General features: G+C 38.7%; 1 protein-coding gene across 5 annotated transcripts in view; it reads left to right on the forward strand.

The window, feature by feature from the left end:
- Window positions 1–17,322, forward strand: part of LOC133663205 (uncharacterized) — a 100,534-nt gene that overhangs the window by 46,170 nt on the left and 37,042 nt on the right. For all 5 annotated transcript variants that reach the window (XR_009828261.1, XR_009828262.1, XM_062067500.1 and 2 more), the window contains exons 3-5: window positions 13,860–13,928; window positions 14,050–14,088; window positions 14,186–14,305. Coding sequence is in view for 3 of the 5 variants with exons in the window: in XM_062067500.1 (XP_061923484.1) it covers window positions 13,860–13,928; window positions 14,050–14,088; window positions 14,186–14,305 (228 nt within the window). In the remaining 2 variants the exon portion in view is untranslated. The remainder of the gene's footprint in view (window positions 1–13,859; window positions 13,929–14,049; window positions 14,089–14,185; window positions 14,306–17,322) is intronic.

Below are 17,322 nucleotides of genomic sequence, written 5' to 3' on the forward strand. Positions count from 1 at the left end.
ATCCAATTGATGTGTATAGGTGTCTGCTGGTGTTTTTTTTTAATGCTGTTCTGTTTTATATATGCAAACCCCGTTTCCAAATGAGTTGGGAAATTGTGTTAGATGTAAATATAAACGGAATACAATGATTTGCAAATAATTTTCAACCCATATTCAGTTGAATATGCTACAAAGACAACATATTTGATGTTCAAACTGATAAACATTTTTTTGTGTGCAAATAATCATTAACTTTAGAATTTGATGCCAGCAACACGTGACAAAGAAGTTGGGAAAGGTGGCAATAAATACTGATAAAGTTGAGGAATGCTCATCAAACACTTATTTGGAACATCCCACAGGTGAACAGGCAAATTGGGAACAGGTGGGTGCCATGATTGGGTATAAAAAAAGATTCCATGAAATGCTCAGTCATTCACAAACAAGGATAGGGCGAGGGTCACCACTTTGTCAACAAATGCGTGAGCAAATTGTTGAACAGTTTAAGAAAAACCTTTCTCAACCAGCTATTGCAAGGAATTTAGGGATTTCACCATCTACGGTCCGTAATATCATCAAAGGGTTCAGAGAATCTGGAAAAATCACTCTACGTAAGCAGCTACGTAAGCAGCTAAGCCATGACCTTCGATCCCTCAGGCTGTACTGCATCAACAAACGACATCAGTGTGTAAAGGATATCACCACATGGGCTCAGGAACACCCACTGTCAGTAACTACAGTTGGTCGCTACATCTGTAAGTGCAAGTTAAAAATCTCCTATGGAAGGCGAAAACCGTTTATCAACAACACCCAGAAACGCCGTCGGCTTCGCTGGGCCTGAGCTCATCTAAGATGGACTGATACAAAGTGGAAAAGTGTTCTGTGGTCTGACGAGTCCACATTTCAATTGTTTTTGGAAACTGTGGACGTCGTGTCCTCCGGACCAAAGAGGAAAAGAACCATCCGGATTGTTATAAGCGCAAAGTTGAAAAGCCAGCATCTGTGATGGTATGGGGGTGTATGAGTGCCCAAGACATGGGTAACTTACACATCTGTGAAGGCGCCATTAATGCTGAAAGGTACATACAGGTTTTGGAGCAACATATGTTGCCGTCCAAGCATGGACGCCCCTGCTTATTTCAGCAATACAATGCAAAGCCACGTGTTACATCAACGTGGCTTCATAGTAAAAGAGTGCGAGTACTAGACTGGCCTGCCTGTAGTCCAGACCTGTCTCCCATTGAAAATGTGTAGCGCATTATGAAGCCTAAAATACCACAACGGAGACCCCCGGACTGTTGAACAACTTAAGCTGTACATCAAGCAAGAATGGGAAAGAATTCCACCTGAGAAGCTTAAAAAATGTGTCTCCTCAGTTCCCAAACGTTTACTGAGTGTTGTTATAAATGATAAATGATAAATGGGTTATACTTGTATAGCGCTTTTCTACCTTCGAGGTACTCAAAGCGCTTTGACAGTATTTCCACATTCACCCATTCACACACACATTCACACACTGATGGCGGGAGCTGCCATGCAAGGCGCTAACCAGCAGCCATCAGGAGCAAGGGTGAAGTGTCTTGCTCAAGGACACAACGGACGTGACTAGGTTGGTAGAAGGTGGGAATCGAACCAGGAACCCTCCGATTGCTGGCACGGCCACACTACCAACTTCGCCACGCCGTCCGTTTGTTAAAAGGACAGGCCATGTAACACAGTGGTGAACATGCCCTTTCCCAACTACTTTGGCACGTGTTGCAGCCATGAAATTCTAAGTTAATTATTATTTGCAAGAAAAAAATAAAGTTTGAGTTTGAACATCAAATATCTTGTCTTTGTAGTGCATTCAATTGAACATGGGTTGAAAAGGATTTGCAAATCTTTGTATTCCGTTTATATTTACATCTAACACAATTTCCCAACTCATATGGAAACGGGGTTTGTATATCAACGTATCTTGTATATAAAAAAAATTCTTGAATTTTAAATTTTTTGCATCTTGAGCTTAGTAAGTGCAGCCTCTCTGTGGCGCACCTTCAGCGCTGAAAAATAAAGTTTTGTAGTTTTGTTGTAGATGCATTTTTGGAATGCTTCTAAAATGCCCATAAAAAGTGGAATATGTCTCCTACATGTTTGTGTAGTGGATTGTCCGAAGCTTAAGCAGGCAACAAAAGTAGTTTAGTACAACAAATTTATTTACCCATTATCAGAAGTGCAGGTTGAATTGAGTTGGTCGTGCAGACAAACCACAAGTTACTCCGGAGCAAACAAGACACACACAAGCCAAAATCACTCCCGAGTTCCGGTCTTCTGCCATTTTTTATATGTCTGTTGTGCGTCATCGTTCCTTATCGAGTGCGTCAATGTCTTGTTTTGCTTTTCCTATCTGTTCCATAACAACTCGAATCCTTTAGACAGTCAACACATTCTATAGACAGGTTGGCACGACTTAATATTCACTTTTGTCCCACAACTGGTCCATTCAATGGCACAAAAATACAAGAGTATTGAAAATGAGCGGACCTTCTTAAAAGACAAGAAATATAGGTCAAAAGGTCAGAAATTCTACTACATACCCGCCTTCCAGGGTCTTAAGACCCTGGACCAAAACATTTTCTGATATAGACCACTAACTTAAATCTCTACCGCAGATAGAGGCAAAAACCTCAATGTTTTTATACGAGGCAAACATTCCGTCTATGACCCTCCTTCAGAGCGATCGCTGTTACCAGCCTGCAGTAAAACCATCTCACAGAATACAATTAGTGGCCTACCCTTTGATTTAGTAAAGGAATAACAAATACTTTGATCATGAAGATCATTGAACATAAATAGATGAATGTATATAGACTTATGACTGTAAGACATTTGCAAAATATTTTTCCCGGCATTTGCAATGAATGTAGTTTCCAATATTGTTAATTATCAATTGATTTTGAACACACAACTGAATTTCGTATGAGTCCATGTTCGATTAATGCTCGTTTAGATGGCTCGGTGGTGCCTCAGGCTGGTGGCCTGTCGACACCTCGTTGGGCTTTCGGCTGCCCTGGTGAAGAAAGAGATCCACTCAAACAGTCTGTCTCTGTCTCTTCTTGGGGTGTGGTTCAGTCCATTGGGCAGACTGTTCAGTGGCATGTGCGTGCTGGCCGAAATTGGGGAAAACTCAGGTAGAGTTGGAGCTGTGGGGGCTTTGGGGAAGGCTGGGGCAGAGTATGGGGCGTGGGGCTTTGGGGAAGGCTGGGGCAGAGTATGGGGCGTGGGGCTTTGGTCCAGGCCCTCGGCTTGCTTCAGGCCTCCTCGCTGCTTCGGCACTCCCGACACTTCTTTCCACAGCTGCTGGAGTCCCGACCCATTGGCTGGCAACCTTAGTTGTTCTCGTCATCGCTGGCAAGGTGTTGTCTCTCCTCTCGGTTCCTTCCAGTCAGGTATCGGGTGTTGGTCCTGGATTTGCTTTGACCGTGCCCCTCTTAGCGAGTGCAAGGGAATCTGGAGTGGCTGCTTTCATCCTCAAATCTGCACAGAGGAACTGGCACACAAATTCTACAGTTTGCAAACTTACCATTTTGGTCTCATGGTCTTTCCACCTTCCTAGGAAGCTGCTGGTCCTTTGAAGTGCTGATCTTGTGACTGAAGATGATAACCTGTTTTCTTAAAATAGGTGCCGTTGTTTGACCTAATCTTTTTGGGGAAACCATGTCGGGATATTAGATCATTCACAAAACATTCAATTACTGAATTGGCACCCTCCTTTGAGGTTGGGGTTGCTTTCGCCAACCACTGCAATTGTCAATCTAAATCATTACGTTCCTTTATCCTTGATCATATCGATTAAATAAAACCTCAACACGCTCAAACTTGACCCAATCCAAACTCACCTCCCCCCTCTGTCCCTCTCACAGGGACAGTGTTAGTCGTAGTAATAGTAATAGTAATAGTAGTAGTAGTAGTAGTAGTTTCAGAAACATCCAAGAAAAAGAAAAGGCAGCTGATAGTCAAGTGCAGCAAGAACAGAGGCGGAGGACAGGTCATGTTGGAGGTCACTGTTCGCTTTTGCAATAGTACTTTGATATTTTACAACACCTAGTGAATTATTGTGGCCTCAACAATTCACTAAATAGTTGTATTTAATTTAGTTTATCTATGATGGGACAATGCACAGAAACATTAAGTTCAGAAACAGATATGTTCTGTACTAGATTATATCTAAATAGCTACTTTCCATCTGCAGTCCCTGGCTACCTAAATTAAAGGGATCCACAAATCAAGCAATACAATTATGACACTAATTAATCATAATAAATATATACATTCTTAGTAATCAATAATTAATCAAAAATAATCATACTGTAGCATGTAATCAATTATAAGAAAGTCACCAAATGCCCCTTCATGCACACATACTTACCATACAATACAACCACACCTTATTTACATCATCCCACAAAGACAATACATGCTCTTGTTCACATCTGTCATCATTCGTAAAAACAACCAAGATTTTAACAGCCATACCTCACAATTTACAACAAAAATGCCCTAATAGATAAATATAATACTCATTAATTTGATGTGTCAACATAATGCCCCTCTTAGTGACCGTCTGAGCAGCCTTGATTGCTCCAAAGCCACTTTTTTAATTTCAAATTTTCTATTCCTTTTGTTATAACGTGGAGAAGGCTAATTGGTCTGTACATGTTCTGGTCTTCTTTATTTCCTGCTTTATGGATTTAATTATAGTAGCAGTTTCTCGACGTGGTAGGGAAAGTGTTTTCCGTTATTGATTTATTTATCAATCGTTGTTATACGAGCAATAATACAATCCTTATATGTTTTTAGGAAGATAGTGTCCAACCCATATTTATATCTCTAGATCGTGAGTCTGATAATGCAGCGAAGATTTTGTTTAACTTTGTTTCATTTGTTAATTCTAAAATTAGTCCATCCTGAATAAATGACAATTATTTGCACTGATTTTGAGGGATTTTTTATTCAGGGTTTGTACAGACTGGATGAAATGTTCATTAAAATTATTACTTATGTCCAGACTGTCTGCGATAGTAGCGCCATTGATATTTAATGTTATAGTGTCGTTTCTTGTTTGCTCTCTTTCCGTAAGTTTGTATCTGGTTTTCCATAACTTTCTAATGTTCCCTTTTGCAGCTTTGATTAATTCTAAGTGAAAGTCAGCCTTAGACTTCCGCATAAACATTGTAAATTTGTTCCTCAAAACTTTTAAATCATACGATCTGTATTTAGACCTGTTTTAATTTCTCTTATGAGAGCTGAGTCCTCATGTCTTTATTAGAATCCAAATTGTTTTATTAATCCAATGGTATTTTTATTTTAGCACTCTTCTTTCTGGTTTTGTATTCGTGTATTTACAGATGTTCTCTTTGCTTTTTGTCATCCAATTGTAATTCTAGTAGGGCTGCTTATCATTTGTATCATATAGAAGCCGTTTATAATATCCTTAAATTTCTTTCTACGTGTTTTATTTAACCAGTCCAGATTAACGTCCTCCATGACGTTACTTCTTTCATACTATGCTGTTTGAGGATGTCTGAAAATGAATCAAGAAAAATGTCTTTAGCTGTGGTCGGTCGGTATACTACAATTACCTTGAAATACATTTCTGAGGAAAATGTGATTTTAATTTCAACATTCTCAAATTGATCTACTTTTAATGTTTTCCCTTTCATAAATCATAATTCCTCCCCCCTTTGTCACCCGATCTGTCTTTTCTGTAATCTTGTCCCCCGGGACATTAATTAGAACGAAAAGGTGTTGTGGGTTTTAACCATGTCTCTGATAGACACGGTAATGCGGATTAGAGTCTGACAGTAACTGCTGTATTTGTTCAGTATATTTCCTGTGGTAGAAAGTTTATTAATGCGGACATGTTTGTTACTGAATACTTTCTACAGACTTCTGTGTCCCTGCGACTTTGTGTATGTAATAAACAACTATAAATATTTGATATGCTTAAATTTTGTTTTAGCTCAGCTGTTGTGTAGCTGCTAGCTCTTTGTAGCCTACAGCAGAAATGTCCAAATTGCAACCAATAGCTATGTTTTTAACAGACAACCGAAATAATTGATTTGTGTATCGGTTCAATCAGCGGCAGCTACGTCCTGTTTTATCATTTGACCTAAATTTTTTGGTTTCGTAGGCAGGACAGAGGGAACAATGTGGGTCATTAGTTGTCCATCTTATACCATTCTAATTGTTTTAAGGATAGTTCACATGAGCGGCCATACCTTGAGTCCCACCATATATAAGAGTCAAAAGGCTCCTATTATGAGTCGTCTAATTGGTGATCATACACTTTGGCGGTTTGGGTGGCAGGACACACGGACGCACCTCCGTCAGCCAGCGCTAGGACAGTTGGAGCAGTCCCCGTCTTCCACTCATTCCTGGGAGGCGTCCCCAGTAGTTGTCAGCTGATGTCGTGCTGTCAGGCAACATCAGGAAGTTCCTTCTGTGCAGTATTGAATTGTCAGGGCACAGTTCGTAAGCAGGTCATTACAAGGTGTGTGCAGGTTGACCACAAAGGAATGCTTCAAAGATTGTGTTGAACATTGTCCGTTGACACTTATGTCCAGCAGGGGTCTGTTTGTATCCTGCTGTTCGTCCTGCTGTCACACCTGTATTTTTTGTGAGCATGTTCTGGCTACACCTTGGAGCTTGTCTTGTTCAGAGAAGCTGGCAGTCCCCCGGCTGCATATCCTTTCCACCCTCGCTTGACCTAGCACAACCGTGGCTACCACCCAAGTCCGTCTGTATGGTTTTACGTTTTGTTGAGGTTTTTTCCTCCAGAATTTGGAACTCAAAACATGTACACCCATCGTTTTCATATCCTCTCGGTTAGTTCAATTTGCATATCACGTTTTAAAATTACAGTCTTAACTATCCCATTAATTGCTAATCAAAGACCTTAATTCAAAGATTATACGTACTACTTCATGTGTATTTAAGTACCCTTTTAATTCACTTAAAGATTATCTATAAGTTAATTTAAACTATCATTTGTCTATCAGTAGGCGCGAGCAAGCTGTCATGCTTGCACTCTGACCTCCTGCTGTGCGTGATACTTTCCAAAATAAAGGAATGTTTTTATTCACGTTTCTCCTTATCTTTCAGCTAAATCTTTTAAACTTTTAACTTTTAACGTCCGTACTGTGTTTATTTTTATTGTCTGCATTTTAATTTTGCTTTCATTTTCTTTCATTTCACTTTGTTGTCTGTGAAGCACTTTGAGTCTTGTCCTTTCCTGGAAAAACGCCACACAAACAAAACTGCCCCGCCTTGCCTTGCATGTCTCCGACTGGTTATACAACTTAGTCATAACAAACACACAAGGCCATGCTCTAAGCGCCAGCCCTAATCACACTTCTCCTCTTTTTTTTAATTTTATTTTTTAACTTTACATATCGGCTCTTATTCTAATTATTAATGTAGGCTGTTATTTCTAATTATTATTCAACACTATTCACAGCAAACAGTTGTAAAGTTATAGTTATTCGCATTATACTCTCAAAATCTATAGCTAACTGAAAGCTGTTGAGATTTGGTTTGCCTACTTCATCTCAGTGGCCTAGTGGTTAGAGTGTCCGCCCTGAGATCGGCAGGTCGCAAGTTCAAAACCCCGGTCGAGTCACACCAAAGACTACAACAAATTTGGGAGCCAAATCACCAAACATGATTCCCCCACCTCCCAGGGGCAATCACGGGGGATGGGCCAAATGCAGAGGACAAATTCCACCACACCCAGTGTGTGTGTGACAATCACTGGCACCCCAACTTTAATTCTAACTTTATTCTGTCATGCCATTATCCTCTTCTAGCTCAACATCCAGAAGTATGGTGTACTGAAATGTCTAAATAAAAATATAAATTACTCCAAACTAAAATGTCAGACTGCACTTCAAAGTTACTTTTATTAAATTAATTTCCAAACTAACCACCACCACAGCAGACATCTTCCTCAATCCTATCCCAATACTCCCATAAATTAGAAAGGTGTTTCACAACAGTGGTTAAGTAGTTATTTTAAGTAATAGATCTCAATATGTAGAAATTAATAAGACTAAATTTGCCCTAGTGTGTGAATGTTGTCTGTCTATCTATCTGTGTTGGCCCTGTGATGAGGTGGCGACCTGTCCAGGGTGCAAAGTCAAATTGTGAAACACAAATTAAAGTTGAATCAAGTGGAAATTGACAGAGTATATGAACTACATTCTTGAGAATAGTAATTGATCATTAATATGTTGGAAGCCGCATATTGAACATATTAAAGAAAAATATCCAAATCCATTGCTATTCGGTATAAAGTAAAACACATGCTGAATAAGCAATGTCTGCACATGTTATATTATTCATTTATTTTTCCATATGTAATATTGTTTTGAAGTTTGGGGAAATGTTTATAGTGTCATGTCTGTGTTCATGTTTTTGTTTGGCCATGTGCTGTTTTGTTTTTTGGACACTTCCTTAGTTCCTTGTTTCACTTCCTGGTTTTGTTTGTCACCATAGCAACCATTAGTTTCACCTGTTCCACGTTTGGACTCACACACACCTGTCTCACGTTTTCACAGTCATGTCACGCACCTGTTCACAGTTAGTCACGCACCTGTTTTCACTTATCATGTCACTATATAGGCTTTTCTGTTTCTGTTGTTCGTCCTGGCGACATCATACATTCATGCCATGTTCACAGTTCCTTGTCACGTAAGTTTTTGTTTGTTTCATAGTCTAGTTTTTTACTTCCGCCTTTGTGCGCGCTTTTTGTTTTGTCATAGCCAAGTTTGTTACCTCCTCTGTGAGCGCTTTTTGTTTGTACCTTTTTTGAGTTTTGATAGTGTAGAATAAAATCATGTTTTTACCTCCACGCCATGTTTGCTTCAGTTCGTTTGCATCTGGGGAGAGCAAACCACGCCAGAGACCGAGTCGTGTCATATAGAAGAATTATAGACCCAATACTTAAACTTAAAAGGCTCATTTCAATAATACACAAAGCATTATTATTATGATCATATAAATCCATTTTTTAAGTCATAATGTGTTAAATGTTCAGATAATTTAATTTTAAAACAATGGCAATTATGTTTCCAAGTAAAGAACAACAGCCTTCCAGTTTGTATTCTTAGCTTGTTTACATTATGAGGAGACACTATCATTTACGGGGGATATTGATTTTTAAAACAGGTCAAGTAAAATAAAATAAAAACACAAATGTATTTCAGTTTTAGGAGTTAAATGATGTACCATCCTCAGTGATGAGCTGAACACATGTAGTTTTTTGTTATGGTTTAAAAGACCCTTGAAAAGTAAAGTTTTCTCAACATTATAAAATATAGTAACAATTACTTTCATCTTTTAACGTTGATGTTCCAGGTAATTTAATGTTCAGTAATTGTATATCATAGGCCAATATAAGCTTTGGCTTCCGCCTATTCTTTTTTTTCGGTCATTCTTTTTTCTTTTCTTTTCTGTGTGTAAATGTTAGTGATGGGTTGATGAGGCCTCATGAAGCGTTTCGACACATTGCAAAACTGTATTGATACTGTGTCGATACTGTGTCACTAAATACTGCCATCTGCTGGGCATTAAAAATCCCTACAGGCAACCTATGGACCGACTCAACTGACACTGATATTATGACCTAGTATATACAATAATATAAACCAAGTCATTGTATTTCATTTAGGATTATTTCATATCTTCATTTAAATAAAAATATATTTTTTAGATACAGTCAAATAATGTGAACATGTATCATGACTAGGATGGTAGAAGGTGGGGATTGAACCCCAGTAACCAATTGCTGGCACAGCCACGCTACCAACTTCGCCACGCCGTCATTCCTCTACCTTCTCTAGTAACAGTGATGGGTCCACACAGATGCATCGGCGCATGCGTCGAGCTCATAGAGCGATACCCTGTGTCGGTGCGCGTACTACTTTTAGAAAGTCACGTGACCGAGCATGAGCTGCTTTGGTCACGTGACCGATACGCGAACTGTATCGCACTGACGCCTCCTCTGTGCCCTGTGAGCAACCTTCCCTCTAAGGTGCGCGCCTGCGCAATTGCGCAGTGCTCAAGCGTCCTCCGCGCACACCGTGCGCCGCACAGCCAATATATGCCGCGCACCAAATCAAACCCATCTGAATTCTAAACAAAATAAACACATTTATTCTGTGTAATTTTGAAATGCAACTTTGAGTGACAGTGACAACAAGCGGCCCTAATGGTGTTCGTCAACAACACGCATTGCGCCGCTTCCTAATAAACACAGTTTGGCGCGCAGGCGTCAGTGCGATACAGTTCATGAGCGGTCACGTGACCAGAACAGCTCATGAGCGGTCACGTGACCAAAACAGCTCGTGTTCGGTCACGTGACTTTCTAAAAGCGATACGCGCACCGACACAGGGTATCGCTCTATGAGCTCGACGCATGCGCCGATGCATCGGTGTTGCCGGACCCATCACTAGTGTTCGTCAACAACACGCATTGCGCCGCTTCCTAATAAACACAGTTTGGCGCGCAGGCGTCAGTGCGATACAGTTCATGAGCGGTCACGTGACCAGAACAGCTCATGAGCGGTCACGTGACCAAAACAGCTCGTGTTCGGTCACGTGACTTTCTAAAAGCGATACGCGCACCGACACAGGGTATCGCTCTATGAGCTCGACGCATGCGCCGATGCATCGGTGTTGCCGGACCCATCACTAGTAAATGTGTATGATTGTTAATATGTCTAATTTACTGCTAAACTGCTCACACAAATTGGTTGATGGTTGATTATATGACCAAAATAAACCTATTTCATTTATTCATTCATTATCTATCGTACTCATAGTTTTATTCCATTTTGTTATTCTACATGCACCAATGTCACATAGAAATGTGCTTTCTTTGTTATTTATTTACATTATTATTTCTGGTTTACTTGCTGTCTGTTTACTTAAGTTCTCATATTTTGGTCTGTCTTCCTTCTGATTAGAATTTGTTTAACGCTTCTCTACGTTTTGTTTTGACAATGGCGCTGAGTGGCTCTTATCTGTACTTCTTCAGACTCTATGTTTCACAGATGCCCTTAGATGTATTAGAATATAAATTTAACTTTTATTTTATTGTGTGTTTATTCCTAAAAAAATTTAAATGTCAATGTATGATCAATTTATCTTTATCAAATTTAAATTCAATATTATTAATTTATTTGTTGTATAACTATTAATTCAAAGTTACAATGTGTCCTAATCTATGATGTTCGTGCGTGTGTGTTTGTCTCAACTTCCACACAGAAACTGGATGGATCAGAGAAGCAACAAGGCTGTACCAAAAAAAAGTATACTAGACATATAAATGAATGATGAATTAAACAATGTTTCAATGTCCCACAATCCGTATTTATTTATTGATATTTAAACGTGTAATTTTCCATATATCTATTATTTTACTGGACTTAGCAAGCACCTACTACTAGCACACTCTACAGACCGAGAATAACTGTTCAACCACACTTAGTAATGCCAAGCTAGATGCTAACTTAGCCTTACTATGCCTCAGTAAGCAAAATTTTGCTAACCTAGCCCAATGCTATGCTAACACAATGCTAACCTAGCTCAATGCTATGCTAACACAATGCTAACCCAGCTCAATGCTATCAGTGTCACTCCTCTTCGAACAAATGCCTCACGCAGCTGTCACTCACACAGCCTCGTCACACGCACACACTCTTATCTCAAAATGTCTCCCAGCTTTTTTTTTTATATGCGTCACACAGTCACTCACACACAGAGAATTTACCAGCGAGCAAGAGCCTTTTTTCCCGTACTCAAAATCTCAGTGTGTAAAACAACTGTAATATCGCACAGTCACAATCACCAGTATAGTTAAAAACAAATTCAAATGACTGGAATTCGCTCGCAGCGCCCAAGAGGGGGAGCCTCCCTGCTTAGGCTGCTGCCTCCGCGATCCAACCTCTTGATAAGCGGAAGAAAATAATTTTATGGATGGATCATTCACTCATGTGTTTTCTGTACATAACTTTGTCTATTTTCTCACACGCACACACATAACCGACAATTTCCCAGCTCTTGCAGATCAGCGTGGGTGCGAAAAAAGCATGAGGGAACTCTCACAAAAGCATGAGGGAGAATTAAAACAGATAAGAAACCAGGTGCTACACAAAAGTTATTAAAATACGCAGATATATATATATATAAATTTAAAAACACACATTTTTATCCCACAAACCACTCCCCCCTGGTCCGGACCAGTATAAACAACTAATGCACGCGTGCTTTTGTGGAATCGGCCGTCTCATAACACACACACGCAGGTCATTCTTACTCATATAACGGCGATTAACCCATTCAGCGGAGCAAACCCTGCTTTTCCTTCCTGACCAACACGGATAACAGCCTAAGGCGCTGTAGAATCACCAGGAATCACCCTTCAATCCTACAGTACATCGTGTCTGGTCAGTCCATATAGTTTCACCAAGGCTCTACCATATGGAGCCCTTACTCTATCCATCTATACTGCAGCAAATTTCCAAATTCGTGACAACTTGGCTCAGTTGATCTCCTTTACCGGAGTCACTGAACGATCACCTTATATCAGGCTTTTTACCCGGCTGCAGCTTCAACATAGACAGATACGTAGGACCTTCATAGACGTCATAAATTTGTGTGGGTCAAATGTCACATCAGTTAGCCAACCTTGCCTTAAATTTCGCTGTGTCCAACTCCGGCTAACCTAATGTACTTGCAGAAAAAAGCATCCTCTGCCAACAACGACAGAGGATGAAGAGGTTAAAAGAAATGTTTCGTCTCACATCGTCTATGCTTCTACACTCCAAACCACCAAAATTCTATCAACAATCCCCATTTGTTAAAAACAAGAGATTACAAGTTTTCAACAAACACACAGACAAATGATCACATATAAAACAACTCAATCCAATCATAATTTACCCCATTCCAGGTTGTTTTTGGAGAACCTGACTAAACCTATCTTTTATCAAAAATAGATTCAGCAATTAGTCTTATCGATCCGGCTCTCTCCAGGCAGAAAATGTTTACACTTTAAGCAAAACGCTTACCTTGTATTAGATGCGCGCGTGCAGCACTCTGTCTGCCTGACTGAGAGAGCAAGAGCGGCTGTCGACCTGTAGCTTCTAAACCATCCTGTTCGTGTCGCCAATTTGTGTAGTGGATTGTCCGAAGCTTAAGCAGGCAACAAAAGTAGTTTAGTAAAACAAATTGATTTACCCATTATCAGAAGTGCAGGTTGAATTGAGTTGGTCGTGCAGACAAACCACAAGTTACTCCGGAGCAAACAAGACACACACAAGCCAAAATCACTCCCGAGTTCCGGTCTTCTGCCATTTTTTATATGTCTGTTGTGCGTCATCGTTCCTTATCGAGTGCGTCAATGTCTTGTTTTGCTTTTCCTATCTGTTCCATAACAACTCGAATCCTTTAGACAGTCAACACATTCTATAGACAGGTTGGCACGACTTAATATTCACTTTTGTCCCACAACTGGTCCATTCAATGGCACAAAAATACAAGAGTATTGAAAATGAGCGGACATTCTTAAAAGACAAGAAATATAGGTCAAAAGGTCAGAAATTCTACTACATTTGAAAACAGCAAAACACCATAGGTGGGAGCATGATCAAATGAATGTGCAGTAAATGATCGAATGACTCCTTGGTGATGCCTCATTTAAATAAGGCAGTGTTAGTAGATCACACGCAACACACCCACTAATAGTACACACACTCCTTTAGATTGTACACACTTTTAAGCGTGTGGCATTTGGGTCTTAGTAAATCAAGTTCAAAGTGTTCATTTTTGTTTCCCAGGCAGAGAACTCTGCTCTGTCCTTGGAGAATGACAACCAAAGGAAGCAATATGAGCGTTGCCTGGATGAGGTGAGACATTTAGGAAAGTACCCATTACTTTTAAATATAACAAAAAAAAATGTTTGTCAATTTTTTTTGTGACTTTATCACATTTTTTTATTTGGTTCTGTAAATATATATCCTAATGCAGGTTGCCAACCAGGTCGTCCAGGCTCTCCTTACTCAAAAGGTAGTTTTTGTATAATTAATATGAACATTAAAGTGTTTTGAGAGCAGCAGGTCTATCGATTATCACAGTAATGTTTTGTACTTGTGTGCATTTCCAGGACTTGAAAGAAGAATGTGTGAAACTGCGCACGCGTGTATTTGACTTAGAGCAGCAGAACCACAGACTGAGGGTGTTGTTTCAACAACAAATGAGAACGTCCCAGAATCTTATTCCGAAGGTAAGCGCGTTAATTCTGCTTACTTTTCGTATCTATCTACAGTGGAGCCTCAATTTAAAGGGGAACTGCACTTTTTTATGGTTTGAATGTTGGAATGGTTTGAATTTTGAAGAGTTTGAATTTCCAGGAAAACGGGAATTTGTTTTGGAACTTGGGAAAGTGTTAGTTTGAATGTCCAGGATGAGTGGAATGTGTTAATGTTGCAATGGTTTGAATAGGTTGAAAAATGTGCAACTTGGAAAAATTACCCATTCATTTCAATGGGAACTTCCTGGAAATATGGGAATTTTGGGAAAAGCGGGATTTTTTAAAAATGATTAGGAGCACGAATGTCCTGAATGAGCTGAATTGGTTGGTGTTAGAATTGTTTAAATCGAGCAAGAAATGTTGAAGTAGTAAATGGTATAAGGAATTTTGGAAAAATCAGGAATTTTTTTGAACTTGGAAAAAGGGTAGTTTGAATTTCCAGAATGGTGGAATTTGTTAAAGGTGGAATGGTTTGAATGGGTTGAATAATGTGGGAATTGTGGAAGTTTGAAAAATTTTCGGAATTTCGGGAAAAGAGGGAATTTTTTGAAAATGGTAAAAAAAAACTGAATTGTCTGAAGGATTTGAAATGGTTGGTGTTGAAATTTTCCAAATCGGTGAACATTTTTTTGAAGTTGTAACATGTTGAATTGAGGAATTGAATTAAGGAATTTTGGGAAAACCGGGATTTTTCCCAGTTAAAAAAAAAACTTAGTTTTTTGTCCTCATAAAAGGAATGCTTTGACGGTGAAACAGTTGAAAAGCGTTGAAAAATGTGGAAGGAGTACTCGCCAGAAAAAAGGGTGGAAATAGGGCTCTGGAAAACCAGGAATTCTGGAAAATCCTGGAATTTTTTTTTATTTGGAAAAATGATAGTTAGAATTTCCAGAATGGTGGAATGTGTTGAAGGTAGAATGGTTTGAATCGGTTGAAAAATGTAGAAATGGTGAAAGTTTGAAAAATGGCCAATTCATTTTCAATGGGAAACATGTCCCGGAAAACATGGAATTCTGGAAAATCTGGGAATGTTTGGAATTTGTCAAGGGAAAGTGATTCCCGAATAGGCTGAACAGTTTGAAGTTGAAACGGTTTGAATCAAGTGAAAAATGTGAAAGGTAGAGCGCACCAAAATCTGAAGAAGAAGAAGAGGTTTAAATTGAATAATAAATAGATGAATATTGGTGTAGATAACCAAATGTGTGCTTTGGAGCCCTCACACAATAATAACTAAATGAGGCAAATCCTGAAGGAATTGCGTGTGAATGCTCCAATGCTGAAGATGAACTGAAATGCTGACAGAATGTAATATGACTGTAAGAATAGTTTGAATGTTGAAATGATTTGAATGTTGAAATTGTTTGAATTTTGAAAAGTTGACGCTAAACTAAAATACTAGTGAAATGTGGAAATGGTTTGAAAGGTGAAATACAATGATAAAACGGTTTGGAAGGTGAAGAACAGAAGCTTTACTGAAATGTAGTATGAATCTTGGTATAGTTAGGAGAGTCAGCCTACTTCAAGAGGTTACAAAGTAACATTATGTATATATTTTAGCTGTAAATGTATCACATGATCTATAATGCTGGCTTAAAACTCAGCATGCCAACAGGGGAACAGCTAGCATACTTATAATATGGGGCCAAGTAACATAATACATAATTATTCGGTTTAAAATGTACAATATTAGCTAAAATGCTAGAAAAAAAAGTTAGCTTGCCAACATTAACATGCTAACATTAACTTGCTAAGAGGTGAAGCGCTAACATACTTCTAAGAAGGAGGCAAGTAACAAAATATATGTTTGTTAGGTTAAAAAATATAAAGTTAGGTAAAAATGCTCGCATAAAACATTAGCATGCTAACATTGGTATGGTAACAGTGAAACAGCTAGCATACTTTTAAGATGGCACCAAGTAACGAAATCCAATTATGAAATTAGCTCAAATGCTAGCATAAAATGATAACATGCTACCATTAGCATGGTAACAGTTAAACAGCTAGCATACTTTTGGGAAGGCACCAAGCAACAGAATCCATGGATATTAGGTTAAAAAGTATGAAATTAGCTCAAATGTTAGCATGCTAACATTAGCATGGTAACAGCTATTAGGTAAAAAAAAAAAAGAAATTAGCTAAAATGCTAGCATAAAGTGTTAGCATGCTAACATTAGCGTGGTAACAGTAAAACAGCTAGCATACTTTTAAAATGGCACCAAGTAACGGAATCCATGGTTATTAGGTTAAAAAAGTATGAAATTAGCTAAAATGCTAGAATAAAATTATAACATGTTACCATTAGCATGGTAACAGTTAAACAGCTAGCATACTTTTGGGATGGCACCAAGCAACAGAATCCATGGATATTAGGTTAAAAAGTACTAGATTAGCTGAAATGTTAGCATGCTAACATTAGCATGGTAACAGCTAGCATACTTATGAGATGGCACCAAGCAACGGAATCTATGATTATTTAGGTGTAATACGTACAAAATTTGCTAAAATGCTAGCATGAACTGTTAGCATGCTAACAGTAGCATGATAACAGGGGAATACATATCCCGAATGGATGAATTGGTTGGTGTTGGAATTGTTTAAATCGGTCAAGAACTGTTGAAGTAGTAACAGTACTTTAATTGAGAAATAGTTTCATGGGATACCTGGAGTTTCGGGAAAACTTTGAATTTTTCTAGTCCCTAAACTAACTTGTTTTTTGTCTTGACTAAGAGCAATGTTTTGATAGTTAAAATGGAATGCAAACTGTAAAACGAGTAGTCAAAAGAGAAAGGTTGGAAATGGGGTTAGAAAAAAAAAAGGAATTCCTGGAAATTAGTTAAACGTAGAAAAATAGTAATTTGAATGTCCAGGATGAGTTGAATGTGTTGAAGGTTGAATGGTTTGAATCGGTTGAAAAATGTGGGAAATGTGGACGTTAAAAAAATGGACAATTCATTTTGAATGGGGAAAATGTCCCTAGTCATATATATATATAT

The sequence above is a fragment of the Entelurus aequoreus genome, linkage group LG13, assembly GCF_033978785.1.
Source record: "Entelurus aequoreus isolate RoL-2023_Sb linkage group LG13, RoL_Eaeq_v1.1, whole genome shotgun sequence".
Classification (NCBI taxonomy): Eukaryota; Metazoa; Chordata; class Actinopteri; order Syngnathiformes; family Syngnathidae; genus Entelurus; species Entelurus aequoreus.